This window comes from Dromiciops gliroides, chromosome 3 (genome assembly GCF_019393635.1).
Source record: "Dromiciops gliroides isolate mDroGli1 chromosome 3, mDroGli1.pri, whole genome shotgun sequence".
NCBI classification, from domain to species: domain Eukaryota; kingdom Metazoa; phylum Chordata; class Mammalia; order Microbiotheria; family Microbiotheriidae; genus Dromiciops; species Dromiciops gliroides.
Window position 1 is genome coordinate 530,666,833 of NC_057863.1, and position 25,795 is coordinate 530,692,627.

The window sequence follows — 25,795 nt, forward strand, 5'->3', positions numbered from 1 at the left end:
GGAGTCCTTGAGGTAATGGAAATGTTCTCCTACTTCACCTCTAGGGCCGTCCTGGCATCAGGAAAGTGAATAGGGATTTGGGGAGTTGGGGGTAATTTATCTCCCAGCACCCGCCGCAGAAAAGTGCAGCGAGGGCTCTAAGGGCTTTGGGAAAGGGGTAGGGTGGGGAGACCTTTGGCCATCCTCTTGAAGGAGAAGAAAAAGAGTATTGGGGTGTGCAAGAAAGCAGAGCAGGATGTTGGGGGGTTAGGGCGGGTTTAGGGGTGGGGGGACACGGCTCTGAGCACTGGCAGTGGCTGCCTGACGTCATCAGCCTCTCTGGCAATAGGCTAGGAGCTGAGCTCCCTGTAGCAGCAGTGGTGGCGGCAGCGCTGTTCCAGCTTCTACTGCTTCACTCCGCGCTTTCTGCAGCCGCCACTGCATCCGCGCGGCGGGGGCTTCTCTCTGCAGCCACCCGGAGGCTTCAGGTAAGAAGCGAGGCAAAAAGAGCGGTGTGTCGCGGCACTGCGCGCGGAGGACAAGCTGCTTGCGCACTGCTGCTGGGTCTCTGAGCTCTGGCCCCGGCCGGCCTGCACTGCACGCCTCCGAATTGCTCCGCAGTGCAACAGTTTGCAGCTGTTCCTGGGGAGGACCAAGGGGGCAAGGAAGGGAGCAGTACATCTGCCAGGGTCTCCGACCCAATGGGGATGGACTTCCTGGTGTTCGGGTTGGATCAAGCGCCTTCAAAGGAAAGGGAAACTGCAGCTCTTCCAAACTTTGCAAACCAGGACGCTTAGTCCCCATCCCCCTTTCCCGCCCCCTCTTCCAGGAAGAAGGTGCGCGATGTTTTGAAGGGAGACGAGGAGAAAGAGAAGGGGTAACTGGTGTGGTTAAGGGTTATGCAGTGGCAAAAGGTCCAAGTGGGCCTGGGACAGCGGGCGGGGGAAGGGGGAAGAAAGACAGAGAAAAAGGTGTTTCCGCTGCCTTTTCTCTTGGAAGGGAGGCTGCTTTATCCAAGAGCGGAGAGGGGAGCAGTGGGCGGGGGAGCTGGGAGGCTCAAGATGGGACAGCTGGGGGATCCTGCGCCTCTGCCTTTGCCTTGAGAGGAAAGGTGGGATGGGACGCAGGGAGGAGGAGGAAATCAGCTTCACTAGGATGGCACCTCGAGGATCCTGAGGCTATAGCCCCGTGGAGGGGAGTAAAAGGAGGTCTGCGCAGGGGAGGCTTATGCGGCGGCCCGGGGATCCAGCACAGGGCAGGATCTGAGGCGTCTAGCTCGGGTTAGAGATTCGGTGGGTAGGGAAGATGGGTGGGGTGGGAGGCGGGTGGAAAGGGAGATCTCGAGCTGCAGCGGCTGCCTTGTTGGCCACAATTAGAAAGTTGCAAAGAGCTAAGGGATATAGTCTGCCTTATCTGCTGAGTAATCCGTGCAGATGCTTTGCCAACACCGCGATCTAGCCCCTTGGGAAAGGGTGACAAGGGAACCGGAGTACGGGACTCTGGGCATAGCCTAGCGTGGAGAGCTGGAGTCCCGCTGGGATGCGGGAAGGGAGCGGGATGGGAGGGGGAGAGGTGGTTGGGAGGGTGAACAGCAGGCTTTGCGCTTGGAAGCGGGAACGCTTTGCAGTAGCCACATAAACTACCCCAGTTCTCCGCCCACCTTCCTCTTCTACCTAGCTGGCAGTTCTCTGTCCTCTTTTTCCCATCCCTTGGGCCTGTATACTAACTCATCCCATTCTCTTTGCAGGCTGGTGCTTCACCTTATAGGAAGAAGGGTGCACGAAGCAGCATTCCTGGCAAGGGGAGGATTCCCGCGACATCAATTCCACGCGCGCGCACACACGCACACATACACGCCAGCGCAGAGGGAATAGTTTTGGGTGGTGGGTTTTTTTCTTCTTCTTGGTGATTCTGATCGCAATTTGCCCAGGAGAGGAACACTGACCCCACTTCCCTCCCTCTCGCCAGCCCAGCCTCGATGAGTGCCAAAGTGCCCAAGGAGCTGAGGCTGGCCCTGCCGCCTTGCCTTCTCAATCGGACCTTTGCTTCCCCCAACGCCAGCGGCAATCCCAGCCCCAGGGACCCGGGTGGTAGCGCTGGAGGCAGCGGTGGTGGCAGCGGCGGCGGCGGTACCTGCATCACGCAAGTAGGACAGCAGCTCTTTCAGTCCTTCTCCTCCACGCTGGTGCTGATTGTTCTGGTCACCCTCATCTTCTGCTTGATCGTCCTTTCCCTTTCTACCTTTCACATCCACAAGAGGAGGATGAAGAAGCGGAAGATGCAGAGGGCTCAGGAGGAGTATGAGCGGGATCATTGCAGCAACAGCAGGGGCGGCGGCGGGGGCGGCGGCGGCGGCGGCGGCGGCTGTGGCAGCGCGGGACTGAGGGCCTGTGGCCAGGCTCCTCACAACGGGAAAGAAACCCGGCTGGAGAGACCCCCCCGGGACTCAGCCCTCTGCACCTCTTCACCTTCCACCTCCTCCTCCTCTTCCTCCTCTTCTTCAACCTCTTCTTCCTCCACTTCCCCTGGCATCCAGCGTCCTGGGCCCCGTCCTCCTCCCCCTCCTCCTCCCCCTCCTGTCCCCAGTCCCCAAGGTTCCCACCTCACCTCATGTTTGGACTCAGCTGGTGAGGGGCTTTTGCAAACGGTAGTACTGTCTTGATGGCCTAGAGCTCCTCCTCTTTTCCTTCTCCTCTTCCCTCTTTTCCTTCCTCTTTTCCTCCTCTGACCCCAACCCCCTCCTCCTCCTCTCCTCCTTTTCCTCTGTCTTCCTGCCCTCTCATCCCTTTCCTCCTCCACCGAGGCACTGTGTGGTGTTTGTAAATATTGAGCAATGAAAGTCTCGGAAGAAGAAATAACGCTGATGATGATAATACTTTATTAATATTAATAATTATCATGATTATACTAATAACACAACCCAAGCGCATGACAAATCACATCGCGTTTCTCATTGTCAAGGAAGGATGCATCTTTCTCCCCTTCTGCCCCCCACCCCCCAAAAAGGAGGAGAAATCGCACAAAGCTACCAAATATATAAAAGTCATTGCCCGGTGAGGAGAGGGAGATTGGAGGTGAAGGAAGATCAAGAGCCCCGGTGGTAATGTACATAGCTTTAAGGTTAAGGTTACCTTCCACTCTCTTCTCCTTCTCCCTCTCCTCCCTACCTCTATCCCCTCTAAGCTGTCACTCTTCCTCTACTCCTTTCCCCAACATTCACATCTTTGCTCCAACCGGGCTCAGTCAATCGCATACTATCATAAAGCAACCATTTAGATCAAGCACCAGGACTACAAGAGGCAAGATTCCCCTCAACCCCCAGGGAGAGAGACTGGAGCAATGCAACCGGGGGCATTTGTTGAATACGGTTGGACCAATGCAAAGAAAGACAAATGTTAATGGGCGGAAGTATTGGAGACCCAGAAAAGGAAGCACTCTTTCTGTACCATCTACGTTTCTTCCACCTCACCCCACCCCATTTTAATTCCCACCCTCTGTTAATAATTTTCCCTTCTCAAGGACTAAATATTTATTTAGTTTTACAAATGTCCCTTGATGGCAGAGATAAGTACAACAAATAACATCACATAGGAACTCTGCCTCTGTCTCTCTCTCTTTCACGCACACTCACACACAGACCCTTAGTAGGTTCCCTTCAATCATATTGTTGCTGCCCCTTGCTCTGTTTCCCGCCTCTTAATCCCCCCACCCTCTAAATCCGTCAGTGATCTATACCCCTTTGGCTGCTCTGGGCTTCCCAGATGCCCTATTGGTCCAGAGGAGCTGTCCAGCCAGGTCCGGTGCTGAAATTGCCTCACTGCACAGGCAACTCTCTGTGCAGGTGGAGAGGCTGTTTTGGGAGGTGACTGTTCTAGCTTTGGTTGGTTCCTTTCTTTCTTTTCCTATTAATTTTTAATAATCTGATTCAAGTGTACTATTCGTTTAGTTATATTAAACATTGCATAAGTTATTCTTTTTTGTAAAAACAAAATAATAGGTAATGTGCAGTACTGAAAGTGCAGTAACTAATCAGCCAGAATATTTTTGTTTTATTTTTAGAACAAGTGTACTTTGTTATATCTTCTATTGGTACTGAATGCCTACGCAAACTATAATTCTGTACCATGCTCTCCAAACTGTATATTCTTGTTCTTCATTTACAGCTATTGATATAATGGTTGCCACTGAACATTGAACTCAGTGGTGCAGACCTGGCTTCTGCTGTTTTCAGAATTGTTATTTTGTACCCTACTCTGTAGTAGACTGTTATGAAAAGATGACACGTCCATTTTCTCCTTTATTTTGCGAACAGAACCAAACAATGGATGTGCATCTATTGCCATCTATTAAAACATGGTTAATATTTAAACAGCACCTGGTGTAGTTCTCCCTGCATGTAATAACCACATAGAGGCAATGGTGTGAGTGCCTGCTTGTTCTGTATGTGCTTGGGAGTGGAGCTAGTAGAAGGGGTGCCAGACAATTTGGGTGACAAGTAATTTAGATTTCATGGAGCAGTTACAACTAGAGCCAGAATATTTAAGGGATAGGTGTTTGCTTTTCTGTTAACCTAGAAACCTCTGATGGCTGTCAGTAAAAATGTATGTGGAGGGAGGGGTGCTATTTTTCTCTTCTTCCATCCTTGTCTGGCTTAGTTGAGGTTCAGGATCTAATGAACATCCGGACAGGGTAAGAGAAGAATAGAACTCTTTTTTTATTCTTCTCCTGAACCCAGGTGTAGCTTACATGCTGGAAACAAGGTTTATTTGTTGTCATTTCCCACTCTGTTTCCTTTTGTTTTCTTGCAGGAGGAAACAGAAAGTTGCTGTATTTTTTCTATCTGCACTGGAAACTCTTTAACTTAAGACTGTGGTTTTTCAGTTAACTGATTGGAAAACTGTGTTGATGTGAAGAAACTTCTAGTAATACAACCCAAATTTGCTCCAAATTGAACTTTTAGGATTTTAAGTAAGCAGAATCTCTTAAGTGCATCCCTCTTCTAAATAACGAATCGATCAGGTAGTCTATGTCTGCCTAGCTTCCTGGAGAAGAGGGCTTCTACCCAATGGATGGGGGAAGGGGGGAGACTGCCTTTGAGGATTTTGCAAGAATTATTTTCAGAAGCTTTGAGGATCATCACTTAGTTGTGCCATGCTGTGATTTGAGGAGAATGTAAGAGACTCCATCTATGGGTTCAAGTTGGAACATAAATGATTCCTGTTCACAGTGCCTTAGTCACTTCTTAGTAACAAGTTAGGCCCTTAGTGAGGTGCATTAACTCCCTCAGGCCACTAGGGAACCATAAGTGCACTAAGCCTTGGACATCTTACCAGAGAGTGACTAAGGTACTGGGACGACTAGGGCCCATTAATTTTTGTAGTTTACCTTCATCCAGCTGCAGCTCTTTAATTCATTATTCTGAAATGTCCTTTGGACTTGGAATCTGAATTGATTCAGAGATCCAAAAAGGAAGCTCCCTAATTTTCAATGAGCTCCACTAAGTGCAACAACATTACTTTCCTCTCCTTATTTGGGGCACATTTTACAGTGAATAATTTCCCATTTTATTAAAGCAATAAGATGTTCCATCGTGTGCAGTGCAGGATGATGATTCCATTTCCTTGGTGCTGAAGCTGTTCATCCTTTCTTGCCTTATGAATCACAGTGCATTCAAGGCCTGCAATAATAATCCTCTTCTAGGATGCAGCCTGGCAGGCCTAGGGTAATTATAAAATTACCCTCTGCCATTGCTGTCAAAGGAAGATGTGGGAGAGGGAGGGACCGGGAGGGAGAGATAAAAGCACTATATATATTTTTGAGAGAACCTTTTACCTATAAAATGGGCCCATATATTCATAACTCATAAATATTTTAAGTCCCTGTAACCATGTATACTTTACGTATCTAATTGACTCTGCTTTAATATTTGTAATATCATTTTTTGTATAGACGATATGGTCCAGGGGTCAAAAGCAGGACTCTAAATTTCCAATGGTCTCATTTGAGATATGAGATATGAGAATTTATATTAAAAAATTAGGGGTTTTTTTTGGGTTAAATGGCAATCCCCAAAAGAAATTGTTACTGCAATACACTTGTGAGCCTTTGTATGGACTATGTGTAAAGCACTGCTTTTTCTTGGACTTAACTGAATAGTCTCAAGACATTAGGATGGTACCAGCACAAGACTAAAGTTTTCTTCTGTGACACTAACAGGTAATCTGGGAATAGCTGGATTTGTTTTAAGATTTTATTCACTGAAGTTCTGTCAAACCAATTGCTTCAAAACCCTATAGCTAGAGCTCACCTCTTCACTTACAGTTCAGTATTACTAAGGTGGCATGCCTGATTCCTGTTTTTTTCCTTAATAAAGCAAGTTGAGAGAATGCCTTTATTTTAGTTGTGTAAGGCTTCTGAAGCTCATAGACATAGGTGGATATTATCTTCCTTAGAATTTCTATACATACATAGATATGTGTATATATATATATATATATATATACATATACATATACACACACACATTTTGTACAAATTTGCAATGGACTTTTTGTATTCTCTTTTCTGCCATTACACAAATGAGATGGAAACCAAATGGCTGTTGCATCTTGTGAGAGGCCTAGGGAGTTAGGTGTATGCATGCATCATTTCTCTGGGGATCAGAATATTTAAATTTTCCCAGTTCATTACATGAATGTGGGAAGGTCTGGCTGGCTCAGGGAATTGGTAATTTAAAAACATACTTTTCTTAGATCAGTGTTTTAAGTAGAACAATGATGATAAATTTATGGTTGTATCCATATGATCCAATATCTGGATAAAAGCCCAAACCATAATTTAACTCTTTAAAAAAATTTACATGTACTGTTATATAGACAAGAGTCCTGATGATTCTTTTTAACTTTTCATTTAGATTTGTGGTGATATGTAAACAGATTATGCTGAAATAGTTGAAAGGAGTGAAAGGAGGGGAGAGAGAGAGAGAGAGAGAGAGAGAGAGAGAGAGAGAGAGAGAGAGAGAGAGAAAAGTGTCATTATTTGCACTATTTAATAAATGTGATGCTCATTCTCAATTAATCAGGCCTCCTCTGGGGCCTGAATTATTCAGATTAGTTGTTTGTATCAATTCAGCTAATTACTAAAACTATGGTACACTTTGTACTATGTAGATTAATATAAGTTTTAAGTCATTTCCCTTAATTGTCAATTTTCTACAACTATTTGAACCTGGGTTGCCAGATGGAATCAGAAGCAGAGATTTTATTAGTATGATCAGACTTCCATAGGTAAATATGTAATTCCAGTATGAACTAAAATTGGGTAATTCTTCTGGGGGTAATTTCCTGTTCATCATAGAAATTATGATGCATATTCTATATTAATCAAAATTCTAGCTCACATCAGAACAATTTCATGTACATGGGAGAGGCTAAATTCATTAAATAACATTCTCATTTGAGCTCTTTTCCAATCTGGTTACTCTGAGGATACACAGCCTAGGAACTTTGGGACTATTCCATATAAATGTAGTAAATACAACCTGAGTAAAGATGCCAGAAAGAAAAGCTTAGCCAAGAATGAGGCGTAGTGGGTTCTGAAAGGGTGACTATCATGTATCAAGGGTATTCTTCTGGATCAGGATAACTTTTGGTTTAACCTGATGTTTCTGATTCTATTGGACTGGTTTTTATAGCTAAAGAGATAGACTAATCCTTAAGAGAGAGCATGTCAAGCAGGCAGAATAAAATAGAGATCAGAGTTCATGGAAGATTTGTTTTGCTTTTCTATCAATAAATGACTTTTATTGTTAATTGTACTTTTGGAGACTATTTCCTTATGTCATATATTGTTGTCTAGGGTGGGACATTATGTATAGTAAAAATAGGTGGCCATCTACAGGGTGTGATTTTAGGAGTATCATAAAGGTCTCTGTTACCCAAAACAATGTCTTATGAGCCTAGTGGAAGATGCCTCTCATTTAACCGTATTATTTCAGTCCTTTCAATTATGCATTCAACCATCTCTGGAAGAAATAAAGCTTTAAGCTTTTTTACTTATTTTCATCTTAGTATGAATTAAGCTCATCAGAATTCTCCCATAAAATCTGGATTTAGTAGGGTATAACAAAGACCATATAACTCCACTCAATGCTTGGTATAAAGGGACAGAAGAGCACTACCAAGGAATAAAGGAATAGTCGAAGGAGAGATTGAAGGCACCTGAGGCAAACTGTCTTGACTCCACTTTGGAGAGATATTGGGCGTTCCATTATCCTATGCCTTGTATATTTGAGGATGAGTCAGTGGGTGACAGGTCTTTGTATGTGAGGGTGTAGTTTCAAGGAGCAGTTGCTGATCAACAGCGCAACCACATAGAGACAATTAAAAAAATTTTTTCACGGTAACCAGTTTTGCAAGGGCTCTACTGGTCACACTGACTTCCAGTCTCCTAGTTAGTTTGTAGTCTTATTTTTTAAAAAATACCCCATTCCTGGCAACTTCCGAGAATGCAGGTTTTTTGTTTTTTGTTTTTTGTTTTTTTTCTGGTCACTTCTTTATGTTACACTGGCTCTTTCTCTCATTCAGAATGTAACCTTGGGGGAAGCTGCTTAGCCTCTCTGAGTCTCTATTTCCTCCTATACAACAATAAGGTTACAGTATCTTCTATGCCTACCTCATGGTGAGGATCAAATGAAATAATATACATTGCATGTTTTATAGCCTCAAATTGTTAAGCAAACATGTTATTTTTTATAGTAAAGTTGAAGAGCAATCAAGTTAGTCTTAATTTTTAAAGCTTTGAATTCAAGTTCCAGCTTTACTGATAATTTTCCGGATGACCTTGTGAAAGTCACTAAGCCTCTTTGAGCTTCTGTTTCCTCATATATAAAATAAGGGAATGGCATTATATGGTTCCTTCCAGTTTTATAATTCTATGATTTATAATTTAATGATAGCATCTATATATAATCAGAAAGCACAGAATCACCAAGTTAGAAGAAACTTTAAAGGAACTTTTTAACCACCTAGGAAGAAGAGAGATAGAGCCAAAATATAGGGAGAAAATTCAGATCAAAAAGAGGTACTGATTGCTAGATTTGGAGCTAGAATTCAGAGAGATCTGTGTTCAAATCTAACCGCTCTCTTATGTTAGTTATGTGACCATGTACAAGTAATTTAATCTCTCTGAATTTCAATTTCCTTATATGTAAAGTGGGAGTAATAATACATCGTGGGGTTATGAGACTCAAATTACAGAACATATGTATAGGACTTTGACAGCCTTAAATTTCTATATTAATATCAGGTATTATGATTTTTATTTCCATTATTATATCTAGTCCAATTCTTACCTGGTCATGATTTCCCTATTCAACAACCCTGACAAATAGACTCATCATAGACATATAGATGATAATAATAAATAATCCAACGCAGATCATTTGCCATCCTTTACTTATTGCCAGAAAATTCACCTTCCTTCCTCCCTCAATATGTTCAGTTCTCTCCACCACAACTCTTGCACTAATACTAAGGGATAGCACCAAAAATGTTGATACTCCATCAAAAATTTCTCTTCCCAGTACCTCAATAAACTCAATTCCCATTACCTATACCAGCACTAATACCTCAGCTTTGGACAGAGATGGTCATTCCCTTGAGCTTGCCATCATTCATAAGTGTCCCTTTCCAATAGTGTGAAATATGAAATCGCTTTATCTGAACATAATCTTTCCTCATTACATCTTTCCCTCTGCCTTACAACTCCTACACTTAATCTTCATCCTAACAATGGCCTCCATTCCTTACAAGATTCAGTTCTTACCCCAGCTATCTCCCCCACACCATTCACATTCTTTCCCCTTCCTTAAATGACTTGGTTAATCAGTTAAATTCTAAAATTTAATCCTTTGTCTTTATGGCCTATCTCCAATTATACCTTACTCAACCTTGGAGTATTGTCTTAATTTGCTGCCATCGTTCCTATTAAAATGCTATGGAAAAGAGCTGGAGAAAGTAATAAAATTTCTAACTGGGGCTATTACTAATTTGTGTTACATAATCTCTACTGGTTCCTGACTACAGCAATGAAATACCTTTACACATTTATAATCAATTCACTTCCAAATTTCTTTTTCAGACCATTTCATCCCTCTTCAATCCTTCCAAAGTATTCTTTCCCCCACCCTTTCAGCAAAGGACCTCTCCTTATATTTCACTGAAAAGTTTGAGTCTATTTGATGGGAATGACCTCTTCTTCCTCCCTGCTCATTTCATACCAGTTAGACATCTTAGTCCCAATATATCCTCCTGAAATTCTATTTTACATTAAGAGATAGTCCATCTCCTAGCCAAGGAAAACTCCTAAACCACTGACTGTACTCTTTTTGTCCAGGGCATTGAGGGTTAAGTGACTTGCCCAGGGTCACACAGCTGTCTGAATTCAGATTTGAACTCAGGTCCTCCTGAATCCAGGGCTGGTGCTTTATCCACTGCACCACCTAGCTGCACCCCACTGAATGTACTCTTGATCCCATCTCTAACAGTTTCTCCAGTTCTTTACCTCTTCTGTCTTTAATAATTTTCTTCCTATATACTGGCTGCTCTGGCTACCTACAAATATTCCAGTGCCTCTCCTATCCTTTTGTAAAACTTTACTTCATCCTACCAACCCTGTTAGCTATCATCCTATACCTCTCCTCAGTGTTTCAGCTAAAATACTTAAGAAAACCATCTACACTCCTTCTCCCTCTCCCTCTCCCTCTCCCTCCGTCTCTCCTTCTCCCTCCATCTCTCTCTCTCTCTCTCTCTTATACACAATTCTAAACCCTCTGCAATCTGGCTTTCAACCTCAATACACTGAAACTTCCCAGATACCCATAATTTCCTATTTGCTAAACCAAATGCCCTTTTCTCAATTCTCATCCTTCTTGACATATCTATACCCTTTGGCCATGACAATCACCATTTTATCATTTATCCCCTCCTCTCTAGCTTTTCATGACACTTTATTTTTGTTTTCCTCTGCATCTGATTGCACCTTAGTCTCCTTTGATGGATCCGCTCCACTCCTCTCCTCTCCTCCCCTTTTCTCTTCTCTCTCTATACCATTTTACTTGATGATGTCATCAGCTCACATTGGTTCAATGTATTATCCTCAATTTTTCACTTATACTATGTATTCAATATTCAAGATTTCCCATACTTACCATCTGCTCTCCACTCACATGCTGTCATTATCTCCCTTCTGAGGGTATTTTGATAGCCTTCTGATTGATCTCTGAGTAAAAAATCTCTCTCCACTTCAGTACATCCTCCAATTAGGTTCCAAAGTAATCTTCATAAAATATGTCTGACCATGCCAAACCCCATCATCATCCCTACATGCACACTCATCTCCAGTGACTCTTTTACCTGTAAGATAAAACTTAGTTATGTTTGTAATTTAAAATACTTCAAAACCTTGCCCTTTCCTACATTTCTAGTCTTCTCACACTTGACTCCACTCCATGAACTGCACAATTGATCAATATGTGGCCTTTTAATGATCCTTAAAAATGATACTCCATCTTTTGACTCAGTGCCTTTTTCACTAGTTGTCCCCCAAGCTTGGAATGTCCTTCATCACCTTCACCTTCTGACTTCTACGTTTTTATTTTTTAAGATTCAACTCATATTCCACTTCTTCAGGAAGAAGTTCCTTCCCTTAAACCCACCTACCACTTAAACTGTATATCACACACACACACACACACACACACACACACACACAGTTATTTGCTTATTTTTCTGCCATTAGAACATATATCCCTTGTGGGTTGTTATTGTCCATTTGACATCCCCCTGCCCCTTTTTGGTATCTACAGTGTTTTGAGCAATGCCTAGCATACAGTGAAGTGCTTAATAAATGCTCCTTGACTGATTAGCTTTTATATTGTACAGTAGTTAACTGACAAAACATTCATTAAAACAAATCTATGATGTGGGTAGTCCAAGTAAATTAACCCTATTTTATGGATATGGGAAATGAAGCTTTAAAAGATTAAATGACTTGGCCCAATTTTCATTCAACTAGTAAGTGATGGCTCCATGATTTTAATTCTGATCTTCTAACTCCAAATCTAGTGTTCTTCCTTTTGTGCATCTTGTAAGGATCTCTGCTGATTCAAAGATGCTAATTCACTTGCCTAGAATTATATAACTAGTAAAAGTTGGAACCTAAAACATATATTCTGACTCTTAATATCAAATGTTCTTGCCATTACCTCTTGCCAGATTGTAGGTATAAATCTCATAGCAATAGAATGTAGTATTTAACTACCAAATGTAGGCCTACAATATGATTTTGAGGTGAATGTGATGTAGACAACAGTATCCTGGATCCTGATGATCTCAGTTCATAATGATTCCATACTCCAAACTCCGCCATAGGTTTCATGGAAATTTTTGTTTGTACCTCTCTTTTGAGATTATTATGTATAATTGCATATTTCAATCATGCAATCTATATTTCATATTCCCCTTTATTGTAACCTCCATGGGGGCAAATTCTGTATTTTACCTAAATTTTGTGCCTAACTGAGCCCTTGACATGCATTCTATGCTTAATAAATATTATCATATGGAATCTATAGGGAATCAGTAGATATGATTTCAATTTCTGGCTTTGCCAGCTGTGTGACTACTAAATCACCTCACTTTTCTAAGCTTTCATTTCCTCATCTATGAGAGCAAAGTGCTATCTAAAGATCTTCTGTCTCATTGATTCTATTTGCTTCCATTGCTATGCTCAGAAAAATAAAATCTGTCCTACAGACAGATTTCCTGGTGTTTGGAGCCACCCTCTGAAAAAATTCCACTTCTTTGTTTGACTAGGGCATCCACACGCATAATGTTAAAGTAGTAGAATTGGTGATGTGCAATATACCATCAACTCTTATTAAGTATCCACTACAGTGGAGTCTTAAAGTATTTATAACTCTGAATAACAACTGACAAAAATGAAATGCTTTGTCTAGTCAATATATAAATGGAATGTTATAATATTATTTACTAAAGAACCATCAAGAACATATCCATTGTCATCTAAAGCTATATTGGAATCTTGGAAAAGTAGCAGTTGATAAATGACATCTTAACTGGTGCAATTCAATTCAGTTCAGCATTTTTTATGTACAAGGTTGACTTAAGAAGATTCCGGTGCTAATCTTCTCAGCAATTGAGGTTAGAATGATACCATAGTATTTATTCACTTAACATTTTATGCAGGTGGCAACAATAATGAAATCTTTTACATTTGTGGCTTTTTTGTATTACTCTATGGTTTAAAGTAAAGCCTTTCACATTCTTGAATAGCGCCTTTGTTTCAGTGAAACATTGCAAGGGACAATTAGGATCAAGGATTCATTGTTTCTCAAGGCAGGGAAAGGAAAAATGTCTTCCAAAAATTGGCAAAGGTTAAGTTTATATATATATATATATATATATATATATATATAGTTAGCCATTTAAAGGAAAAGATCAATAAGTAGGTGTTTATGCAGTATTTCTTATATTCTTAGCATTGTGCTAGACTTAGTGGGGAACATAAGAGAAGATATAATCCTTATCTTTAAGGGCATTGCAAAATGGATTTACAAGAGCTGATAAACAGTAATATAATACAATCCAAGGAGCAAGGCAAAGCATTGAACAGACAGCAAAATGACAAACATTTATTGACTGTACACAGTCTTTTCAATACCCTTGCTATAAGGAGGCCATTAAAGATAGAGTTGTATAAGGTGATTCAGAGGCAGAGATAAAGACAACAGATAGATTTTTGCTCCAAAACAGTGCAAAGCATATTACTTTCATAGAGCAGTTACAAAAAAAGACCAACCCTTAGCAATATTATACATAACTACAGTTCATCATTAGCTATCCACACTTACTCTTGCTGTACCTCTGCCCGCTACTAGCTTCCCCTTGGATACCAAAGTGCTCTACCCACTACCAGTATCTTTCTGTTTTGTGATGTATTCTTCCAGGACCTTATTCTTTGTTGGGAGGAATCTAACATGATAGCCTACATTCTAGTAATTAGTGGGTGATAAAAGCTAAAGACACTGTTCATTTTAATGGCAGCCTTCAGTGCCCACATTTCAGGCCAATGGAAGAAATGATTTATTATTCCATTTATACATAAAAATAAACCTAGTCAAGGAAAAAAAAGACACAACCTCCAGTATAGCTTATCCTTGTGGAGAATATTAGAGACTCTTAGGGCTCACAGTTTAAGAAAGAGTAACCATTTACCCAGACTATTGCTATTTGACTTTTAATAAAATGGCTGTGGAATTTCATATTGAGTATTTAAATGCTATGGATTTAAATCCATAGGAATTCCTTTTTTGTGGCTTAGAAGTGTTGAAAATACAATTTCTTTGGCATGTCTTTTTGGGAATTCTATTTTCACTCTTCTCTAATAGTCTGTGGGCCATCATTTGCATTGCCTGGGATGCACGAAAATGTCCACTCTCAAGCCTTCAATAAGGGTGACTTTTGCAATTAATGATTTAACTTGTTTATATGTTCATGGATTGTAACTATGGGGCCTTACTATGTTTACTTTGCTCACACCATATACCAAACACAATCAGAAAAAAAAAATATGTGGATGCATTTGTTTTGTTTAAACAAGAGAATTTGTAATTTTTGTTTTTATTTTTCAATGTAACCATTGCAATCTATAAGGTTAGATTTTAGTTTTGAATGATTGTTTAGCCCATTGCACAGTCCCAGTATAATGTCCCATTTTCTTTGTTACTTTAAAGTATCCAGTGACTTCCATGGAAAATTTGAAGCTCCCTCTAGTGGTCAATTCAATTATCACTAGTTACTCTAACACACACACACACACACACACACACACACACACAAACACCCTTGCAGATGACTTTTTGATCACAAGTAAGTGGGGACTTAATGGAGATAGACTTGTTTGTATATTTTCACAAAATACGATTGTTAAACATCTTTTTTGCTTAGTATTCATCTGAGTGCCAAATGCTCCTTACCTAATTATTTTAAATATTGAAGCATATAAGCTATTTTACATATGAGTAACAGAAGTTGGGCATCAGTTGAACTAAATGGTTAAACTTCTTTAAATCCCATATATCTTTGTTTGTTGTACAGTGGAAAACCAATCTCATTTCACTCAAACCCAATTGTAAAACAACAACAACAACAACAACAACAGATTTGACAAGTCACATTGTCCTAAAAACAAGTAAATAAAATTACTTGGATCACATTTACACAGCAAATATCCTTAAGCAAAACATAAATGCCACAACCACCCACCGAAACACATAAAGAAGAATTCACATCCTGGAAGGGTACTGTGCAATTTTATTTGTAGCTAAATAAAATGCTATCAAAGTAGTCATCAATGAAATAGCCAACCATCAAGGTTACATCTTAAGGACCTAGGAAACTTGCAAAACATCAGTATTTTGGAGAGAAAACTATTGTCTAAACCTTTCATTCCTAGAAAGTCAAATTGAAACATATGAAGAAAAATCATCTAAGATGAATGTAAAAAAAAATGAAATAGGAGATAATTGGGAAGGCTCTTGCCCTCTATTTCCAGAATGGATTTGTGGTTAGAGCCTTTCGTGGCTTGAATGGAAAGCTGAGCTCACTAATTAAAGTTTATTTTATTTATAACTCCTTCAGGGAAGTCTAGATGTTTTTCTACTTTATCTGGGGATATCACACACTCAGAGAAACCACAGTGGAAAGAACAACCCAACTAGGATCTCAGCTTCTATCAGATTTATCCCTAATTCACAAGGATTGTATATACATACCTTATACTATATATCCATAATAACTATATGTGTATATATGTATACATACATATGCACTTATACAATGTATACATGTGTGTATGTGTATATATATATATATATATATATATATATACACACACACATACATATACAAATATATGTATATACATCCTTGACTGATGCTACCTTTCTGGTTGATAGGTCAGCACCTTTCTTTACTCCTCTCAAAATGACAAGAATAAGACAAGAACATGGGTACAAGTATTTTTACTAGTAGTTCCCAGCTTGTTCTGAATCACTCTTTCAAAGAGGTTCTTGTACCTTTTGGAATATATAAAATAAGCAGCTGCAATTAATTCTAAATTTGCATGTATCAAGGAAAGGGAACATTTAGTTCCCTATAGTAAGCCTGTATAGAACTGTCCTGTTAAGTTTTACATGAGCCGGCTAAGTGACCAATGTATCACTGTTCTGAGTTGACCATCTCTATATTGTATCCATTCCTTCCACCATGCCTAGGAATCCACTTGACAAAGTTTAGCTGCTCAAGCTGCAGTTGGGCCACAAATCATGTTAGCAGTAACATGCCCAAGATCAGTCACTACCCTGATAAAGGGTCATATTCACAAATGGGGAATTGATTGGATCAAAGCACAAATAGGATAGGCAAGACTATCTCAGTGTAGTGCATTCTCATAATTGATAGGTCTGTAGTTAGGCCATGAAAGCAAAGATTCTAGAACTACTGCCTCCAAAATGGGAATTGAGATAATGAACTGTGATTTGGGTTAACATGGGAGTTTTCTCATTCCAAATCTGGCTTTTTTTGGTAAATCTAGGATTTATGGTTATTCAGAAGCCCTTTGGAAGAGAATGAACACACACACAAGCTCTTTTGTTCATGAGGCAATATGATGTATAATGCAGAGAACAATGGACTGGAAGTTCAAAAGACCATAGAAAGAGGACTGGGCTAGAAAAAATATAAAGGTAACCTGAGTTCAAGTTCAAGCTCTTTTGTTTGCTAGTTCTGTGATGTGGTTTATATCATTAATCTCTTAGGACTTCTGTTTCCTCATGGGTTGAAGTTTCAAGTTCTAAAAATTCTTCTGAATTCTGCTCTGCCGAGATTTTTTTCACTGATTATATGCTCCAAGGACCATATAGTGGGTCCTACCATCAGCCACTACACACAACCTTGTCATGCAGCAGGTAAGTGGATTCTTTTGTGATTATTCAGGAATTTCTATATTCCTTCATTAAAATTAAATTACCAAAACAATAAATAGGCCGAACCCAAAATGGTTTTGGGGACTCCTAAATATGGCTTAACACATCTTGAAGTTCAATTTATTGTTTTTCCTCCTGTTGATTAACATATCTTATCTACTTCCAAATATGAAAGTATAGCAGAAGGAAACTTCCTAAAGGAGAGTAGAGGATGGGGGCCAGGCAGGCAGGCAGGGGAGAAATTATTTACTTTACTCTAAACTGGAATAAAATATGTATAAAAGACAGACATGTTTATTAAGCTACATAACCTTCTAACAAACCACATCAACTGTTTGGGCCTCAGTTTTCTCTATGAAGGGGTTGGAGTGGATTAAATAATTCCTTAGACTCTTTCTACCACTAACATTTCAGGATTCTGATATCAAATGTCAAGCATCATTTTACTTTGAAGACTGTCCATATATGTAGAAATAAATCACATAATGCTTTGATCCAAAGAGTTTACCACCTGTGAACATGACCCTTTATCAGGGTAGTGACCCATCTTGGGCATATTTTATTGGTGACTCTGTTATACAGTGATATATTATACTTTAGGAAGTGAAACCTTGTGTTCCAAGTGGTTTAGCAGGCCTGAGGGGATGGCTGCAGTATAGACTCAATACACTGATGAATTGATCAATCCACTTAGTTTGTTCATGTAAAATTCAACAAGATTAAGGAACTGTCAAAAACTTATGCTTCAATCTGTTTTCAGATACCATCAGTTCTTTCTCTGTAGATGGATTGCAATTTTCATAAGTCCTTCAGGGTTATATTGGATCATTGCCTTGCTGAAAATAACCACGTGCTCCCCAGCAGATCATCTTACACTATTGCTGTTATTTTGTATACAGTACACTTAACTCTGCTTCAGTTCATGTAGGTCTTTCCAGGTTTTTATGATAGTATCCTGTTCATCATAACCTGTGTATAGTACCTTGAACTTGACCGAGGATTTTCTTCATAATAGCCTAGCAAAGTAGGTACCATACATTTTGCCATTATAATCAATCATCATAACTGTTTCCCTCCATCCTATTCTCTTCCCATGATATTTACTCTATTGTTTTAACCTATTCCTCCTCAAAAGTGTTTTACTTCTGACTGTCCCCTCCCCCACTCTGCACTCCCTTTTTAGATATGCTAGATCTCAGGAAATTATTAACTAGGAATAGAAAGAAATGTTATATACACATTCATATATTATATATATCTCAGTAGTCTTTTGCATTTTTACAAAAAGTAAACATGTTATAAACATGGACATATAAACCTCAGAAACAAGTGAAAAAATATGAAGCACACTCCTTCTTGATAATAACATAAAAATTATAGGCAATAAAAATCCATGTTTAGATTAAGATAATAATTTGGACTAATACCTCATGCCACATTCCAAGATAATGTCCAAATGTCTATATGACTTTGATATAAATGGTCCCATCAAAAAAAATAGAAGAGTAATTTTGAAAAAAAATGCTTTTTGGATTCATGGATAGGGGAGGTTTTCATTACTGTCTTAACAAAGAATAAAGTTGATCACATCAGATAAAATGGACTATATTCATTATGTAAAAAATTAAAAAATGGTGGTTGTTGTTTTGCACAAACAAAACCAATTCAAGTACCTCTGTGTGTGTGTATGAATCTTTATATTGAAATTATTTGATGAAGTTCTCTATGCCAAGATATATAAGTAACTGATGCAAATTAACAAGAATATAAGGTATTGCCCAAATTACTTGTATTCAAAGAAAAGGAGTTTTCAAAGGAACAAATCCAAGCTATCAATAGCCAAATGACAAAAAAAAAAAAAAACCTCAAACCACTAAAAACAATTAGAGAAATGCACATTGAAGGAAATTTGTTTCCACCTAAAATCCATAGGATTGGTGAAGTTAACAAAAAAGGAAATAGCAAATGCTACAGGGCCTACAAAAACAACAACAACAACAACAACAACAACAACAGATGAAACCATTGAAATCCTTAAGGGTAGTGACAATTTTTGCCTTGTCTTGTATTCCTAGTGCTTAACACTGTGCCTTGTATATAGTAGGTTCTTAATATAATTATTGTTGACTGATTTAAAATATTATTGGTGGAGGTATGAATTGAAATAGCCATTCTGAATAGCTAATTGGAAATATGCCCCCAATTTTTTAAATTGGGCAAATCTTTTGATAGTAATCCCACTCTTAGACTTAAATCCCAAAGAATGAAAATAAAGAAGAAAAGAAATCACATGTACAAAATATTCATAGCAGCCTGTGTGTGTGTGTGTGTGTGTGTGTGTGTGTGTGTGTGATCAAGAACTGGAAACTAATTGAATATTTATCAATTGGGCAATACTAAACTTATGGTAAGAAATGAAATAAAAATCATAAGAAATTACAGAAGTGATTAATTTAGAGAAACCAGGGTAGACTTCATTAACTGATGCAGAATAATGTGAGAAAAACCAGCAGAGCTAAAATACATTTTAAAAATCAAAACAAAAAAGAAAACACCAATGTTATGAAAAACTTAAGAACTCTAATTAATGGCAATGACTGAACATGATTCTAGTGAACTCTTTATGAAGAATATTACCTAATTAACAATATACTAAATATACATAATGCAACCTGTACTTTTGGACATGGCCAGTGTGAAATTTTGTTTTGCTAGACTATGCATGTTTGTTACCAGGATTTTGTTCTTTTCTTTTTTCCCAGTGGTGTACCAGAGGAGGTGAGGAGAGAAAAGAAATACTTGTCAATTAAAAAAAATAAAAATGCCTAACTAAAAAATTAACGTATTGATTTAGATATTCTCTAAATTTCTTCCAAACTGTAAATCAAGGATGTTGTGTAGTATTTTTAGATTGTTGTTTTGAGCACACAACCATTTTTATATATACTCCTGGTAACAGCATTATGGAGGCTCAAAAAAATATACTTAGGCTAGTTAAACTGAGACACAATGATACAACCTCATTTTCTCCTTGAGAATTGTGGGAGACTCCCTGACTATGATCTTTTAATGTAATTCAAGCCTGTTTCTAACAACTATGGGAGTATGGCTATGACACTGATTTGTTTAAGGGCTTGTCATCTACTGTTTCTCCCTTGCTCGATAACTTTGGGAAAGCAATTGCAACACTTCTCATTTTAGGGTGTGGGAAATGAAGATAAGGATATTTCATCCAGGTATTGAAAAGCTTAATTAATTAGCATAGTCAAGCACTTCAGTGTACTAAGTGACAATGCTTCATACAGGAAGAATCCTTTTTTCAAAACAAAGTAAAACAAAGAACAAGCCAGCTGTGTTAGGATTAATCTATCACCATTTTACCTGTCTTTGGGTAGACCCAGCCCCCTTCTTCTTTCCTCAGATAGGATTTAGCCTGATATCAAATGAGACAATACGTTTTAAAAATCAAAACAACAACAACAACAAAAACCAATGTTATGAAAAACTGATTCTCTGATGTCTCCAAGACGTAATTGGCTTCACTTCCCTAAAAAAGTTTCCTGGTCACTTTGGGACATTTAAAAGTGCCAAATGCATGGAATCTCTACCCCTCTGATATGCTGTAAATTTCTGAAGACCTAGTGAGTGAAAATGTCCTTCACCATATCCTGTCCTGATGACCAGACAATAGGGGAGAGAGGAATGTCCAGAGAAGCTAATTGCCACTGTATCCTTGCTGTATATACGTGCTGTATTAGGGCAAAGTAAACTTCTTTTTAACTCTACAATGACTTTCAACTCTCCTATTTGTCTCAACATTGATTCTGAAATAAGAGAGTGCTGATTGTAGCACTACATCTCACACCAACAGTGTAATGCACCTAAATGGCCAGGAATTTACTTCCATCTTCTCATAGAAGTTGGATTTTCTAATAGCCTTACATCTTGTATAGGGCCATTATGACTTGGTTGATAGAGTGCTGCAATTGAAGTCAGGAAGACCTAGACTCCAACTGCATTTCTGTATGACCTTTGGGAATCTGTGGAAGCTTGGGCAAGTTGCTTAACTTTTTTGTGCCTATAGTAATTCTCTAGGAGAGGTACTAATTTAGAGATCACATGTGGGCTTATTGATGAAGAGAATTTCCAGTTACAAAGTTATAAGTTCTTCTTCCATGTATTCACATGTAATGAATCTGTCCTATTTCAATGAGAAAGGCAAAAAAGAAAAAAAAATGACTGACTTCCCCACGGTACTCTATTTTCTCTATGCCAAGGGTACCCTTGTCAGCCTAAGTATAATTTCCTGCTCCTATTAACATTGTCTGCATTAATGCTTCATGGAAGGTACTCACGGGCTATAGGAGAACAAAATAGTTCAAAGGGGAACATAATTTCATCCCTGACCAGCTCTAATTGTACTTAGCCCCATCCTCCCTAAAACTAATGTATGCTGGTTTGTCCTTGAGAGGAGTGTCCTACATCCAGAACTACTCACCATTAATATTATTCATGTTTTATGCTTTAATGAATTCACCAAATGGAGAAAACAATTCAATTACTAACAAAGCAAGAAAGGACATAGAAAAGTCTTCCTCCCCAAAAATACATGATAAAAGTAAATGGAGGTAATTAGTAGTTATTTATTAAAAAGTTATTGATAACATTTTAGAGCACTTTCATTCCTAAATATATCCCTCCCTAGTCCCCTACCCAGTTAATCATCTCCTATAACAAAGGATTAAAAAATGAAAGAAAAATACTCAGTAAAGCTAATCAATATTTCAACTGAGTATAATAGGTCTCACAATTCCTCACACTCACAGTTCAACACTTCTGCAAAGGGAGAGAAATGCATTTTCTCACCAATTCTCTGAGCCCACATTTGGACATTATGATTACACAGAATTCAGTCATGGTTTTTTTTCCACTAACATTATTACATTTGTGTGAAAGATATGATAGAATAGTGAATAAAGAGAGAGCCTGTGAGTTAGTAAAATATCAGTTTAGGTCTTACCTCTGACATATACTGGCTGAAGGACCCTGGTCAAGTCACTTTTTTGTCAATGTCCCAGGCAACTTTATAAGATTATAAATTGCAGAACAGGTGATAACTGACTTTGTTGTAGATTCTTCATTAATAGTTCTCTATTTCCCTATGATCTCATGGGTGTAGCTTTTTTAAAAGTCATGACTAGGTAAAAAAAGGTCATTCTTTGCCTCATTTCTTATTTGCCATTAATCACTGGATAGGCATTTCCTCAGACAAACTGAGACCTGGGAAAGACCTTAGCTTAAAAAGGCCTAAGTTTCCCACTGCATCCAGGGAGATCTCCAGTAATATTGATCTATATCTTGCCACTGGACCCAGATGGCTCTGGAGAAGGGAATAAGGCTGGTGACTTTGTAAAGCCCTGCCTCACTTAAATCTGATCCACTTTTAAGTCATGACATTACCTTCCTGATGTCATTGGTCCTCTGAGAACAAACAAGAAAAACACCATCACCATGCCTCTCAATGGTCAATAAGAACCAGAGACTTTTCAAGAGATGTTGAGTCTGAGTATTTCTAGAGGAAGGCAGCCAGGATGGTAAGGAGATTCAAAATTTTGTCATATAAATAGTTGAAGAAATCTAGGCAGAGACACAAGTGATAATAGCCATCCTTCAGTATTTAAGGGGCTTCCATGTGACAAACTTATCATGCATAGTTCCAGAGTAAAAGTAGGACCAGTGAGTGGAAAGTTAGAGGGAGATTGATTTTATCTCAACTGTAAGCAATAAATTCTTGACAATTATGAAAATTCCTAGTGACTTGGGCAAATTCACCTATGTATACAAATAAGTGGCCAAAGCAGAACTCAACCTCAAGTCCCATTACTCCAAGTTAGTTCTCTAGGTTCTACTTCCATCTCATATGCCACCATGTTATTTCTAGTGAGTTCACACTCATTGGAAATACTTTAGCAGAAGCCATAGTATACCTTGTTGGCAATATTGTAGAGCAAAGATTAGGATTGTATTAGTATTTCCCAATTGCCAGTGTGCAATCTGTAAAACATTTTTACTAGTTGAGAAAACTTTTAGTAACATTCATCACAGGTTGTCTGTAGTTTTAATCCCTGTAACCTAAACTACTGAGAGCCACAGTGATGAGACTATGGAGAAATGTGGAGGGCTAAGTAGTGAAGAAGGGCGCATAGAAGATAATAGTTTAGATTTTGTTCTTTCCACTAACATTATTACATTTGTGTGAAAGATATGATACAAGGTTCCTTTTGGATTTAAGATTCTAAAAAAGTCAGATAATTTCTAGGTGGAAGAGATTTTCCAGGCCCTCAGAAAGGAAAACAGCTTTGTAAAGTGGAAAAAGCAGTGGTATTGAGTAAAAACAAATAAGTAAAAACATGGGTTCAAATACTACTTTTGATATCAGCTACCTATGTGACCATGGTATAGTTATTTAACCACCCTGGGCCTTTGTGTATTATTACCAAATGAAGAGGTTGGACTAATTAGTTTCTTGATAACTTTCTTGCCATGGATGCCTGGTAATGCATCACAACTAATCTTAATGATTTTTTCAAATTTCTTTCAGTATGTATGCTAAAATGAATTCAGGCTAGCTTGAAAGGCCTATGTCACATTTCTCTCTAGTTCTAGCTTACAAAATAATTTGCAGTTTGATTTGTCTATGCTCTGTTCAATGTTTTCCCTCATGACATATATGTGACTTTAGAGCCCATCTTGGGGTACTAAGGTGACCTGGACAAAACCACCAAATGGACACTTCTGTCCATTCAACTCTATTCTTCCTCTGTATTGGCCTATTTCAAGGTTGCTATTTCTGTTCTATATTCAGGTAATGCTGTGTTTTGGACTCAGTTTCCTTCCCTCAGAGGGGATTGGTTTTGTGTTGGGCCAGACCTGACTCAGACTGATCTGGTGGTTCAGCCTCAGGATGAGAGGGTAATGAAATCCTTGCTGGCCCCTTAATAGTTAACTAGTAGGAAATGTACATAACAGTTCAGAAAGCATGTTCAGCAAGGACATAGTACTGGTTCATTTAGATTACCCACTACTCTTTTCCATATAGAAAGGCATTTGGTCAGAAGAGTGTGTAGACCTGCATAACAATAGGACATCTATCAAGTCTGAGGGTCTCTAACTTCTTCTGTACTGTTTTTTTTTTCTTTTTAATGCTTTAGACAAATAGGAAACTGCATCAAGGGCTAGAGCCCTAGATCCCTGAACAAATCAAGTCTTGGGGATAGGTTCTATTCCTTTTAGGGAAGAAATTACCTCAGCCTTTTTGGAAGGGAACCTTGTAGATGTTACTTCTTCCACAGGTGTCCTGATCATCTAGGATTTGTTTTTGGTGGTTTTTTAAAAAAATTTTTGCGTGTTTGCTTTTTGTGTGTGTGTGGAAGGGAACAATGAGAGTTAAGTGACTTGCCCATTGTCACACAACTAGTAAGCGTCAAGTGTCTGAGGCCAGATTTGAACTCAGGTCTTCCTGAATCTATGGCTGGTGCTTTATCTACTGAACCACCTAGATGTCCTCGATTGTCCATGATTTTTAAAGGAAAATCCCCCCACATGAGTGAGTCAATCTGATTTAAAGACTGCATTCTAAGAATACCATACGGTTTGCAATGCATTGACTTCTCAAAGTAGGACTAGATGCTTCTTGGAAAGGTGAATGTGCATAGAATGTAATATGAAAACATTTATATGCTCTTATAAAACTTTAGAACTCTTTTCAGGGAGTCTCTTCCTGTATGAAGGATACAGAATACCATCACTGGATTTCTATATTTAAGGAAGTAGATTAAAACATAAAACACGAGTTCCTTGATACACCTGAAATTGGGACATAGAAAGAGGAAAAAAAGTGACAAAGTTTATGAAAGGAATTAAATAATCAAATTAAAGGTTACTTTTATACAATGCCAAGACCATCTAGATCCATCTAGATCTTCTAGTCTCCTCTTGTCTTCTGTCCTCTCATCTCACCTGTTCTCTCATTTTCTTTTCACTTTTCTTTCCTTCTACTTTCTTTTCCCTCTCTTCTCTACCTGTTTTTCTCCTCTCTACTCTCCCCTTCTATTTTCTTCTATTATCCTCCATTCTTCCTTAGCCTCCTGTCCTGTTTTCCTATATCCTTCTTTCTCTTGTTCTTTTCTCTTTTCCTCTCTCTTCTCTAAGAATGGCAAAAAATACTATGGTACAGAAAACCTTCAATTATCACCAGGTAGAGTTTTCACACAGTGGATTATCTGCATAATGAAGGGTTCATCCCTCTAATGTATCATATGGTGTAGTAGTTGCAAGGTCATTGTGCCTCACTCAGAATGCAAAGGGGGAGGTGTTAGTGTGTGAATATGAATCTCAATATTCCAAAGATCTGTGCTTTCATTAGTGTATTACTTTCACCAAAATGAATATTTTTTTCACTTTATAAATGATCTTTAAGAGTTGCTATGGGGGCAGCTAGGTGGCACAGTGGATAGAGCACCGGCCCTGGAGTCAGGAGGACCTGAGTTCAAATCTGGCCTCAGACACTTAACACTTACTAGCTGTGTGGCCCTGGGCAAGTCACTTAATCCCAATTGCCCAGCAAAAACAAACAAACAAACAAGCAAACAAACAAAGAGTTGCTATGGGAGAGAGGTTCTTTTCCCTACAGCCAAATTAATGATGAACATTTTCAAAATTAGCTAGCCTGATTCTTAGAGCATATTC

At 38.8% G+C, this 25,795-nt stretch overlaps 1 protein-coding gene across 5 annotated transcripts; it reads left to right on the forward strand.

Moving 5' to 3' along the window:
* Positions 1 to 280: 280 nt before the first annotated feature.
* C3H11orf87 (chromosome 3 C11orf87 homolog) lies at positions 281 to 7,790 on the forward strand. Of its 5 annotated transcripts, none has more exons than XM_043993114.1 (2): positions 281 to 467; positions 1,727 to 7,790. In XM_043993114.1, exon 2 carries the CDS (start codon positions 1,958 to 1,960, stop codon positions 2,639 to 2,641), a length of 684 nt encoding a protein of 227 aa, XP_043849049.1. In that variant the 5' UTR covers positions 281 to 467; positions 1,727 to 1,957; the 3' UTR covers positions 2,642 to 7,790. The 5 variants fall into 5 exon arrangements, with proteins under 5 accessions (XP_043849049.1, XP_043849052.1, XP_043849053.1 ...); XM_043993117.1 differs by lacking the exon at positions 281 to 467 and adding an exon at positions 512 to 856; XM_043993118.1 differs by lacking the exon at positions 281 to 467 and adding an exon at positions 512 to 815.
* The last annotated feature ends 18,005 nt before the right edge of the window (positions 7,791 to 25,795 follow it).

What these genes read in the sequence shown, in the direction of transcription:
- C3H11orf87 (XM_043993114.1), top strand. Translation starts at nt 1,958, where the DNA reads ATGAGTGCCAAAGTGCCCAAGGAGCTGAGGCTGGCCCTGCCGCCTTGC.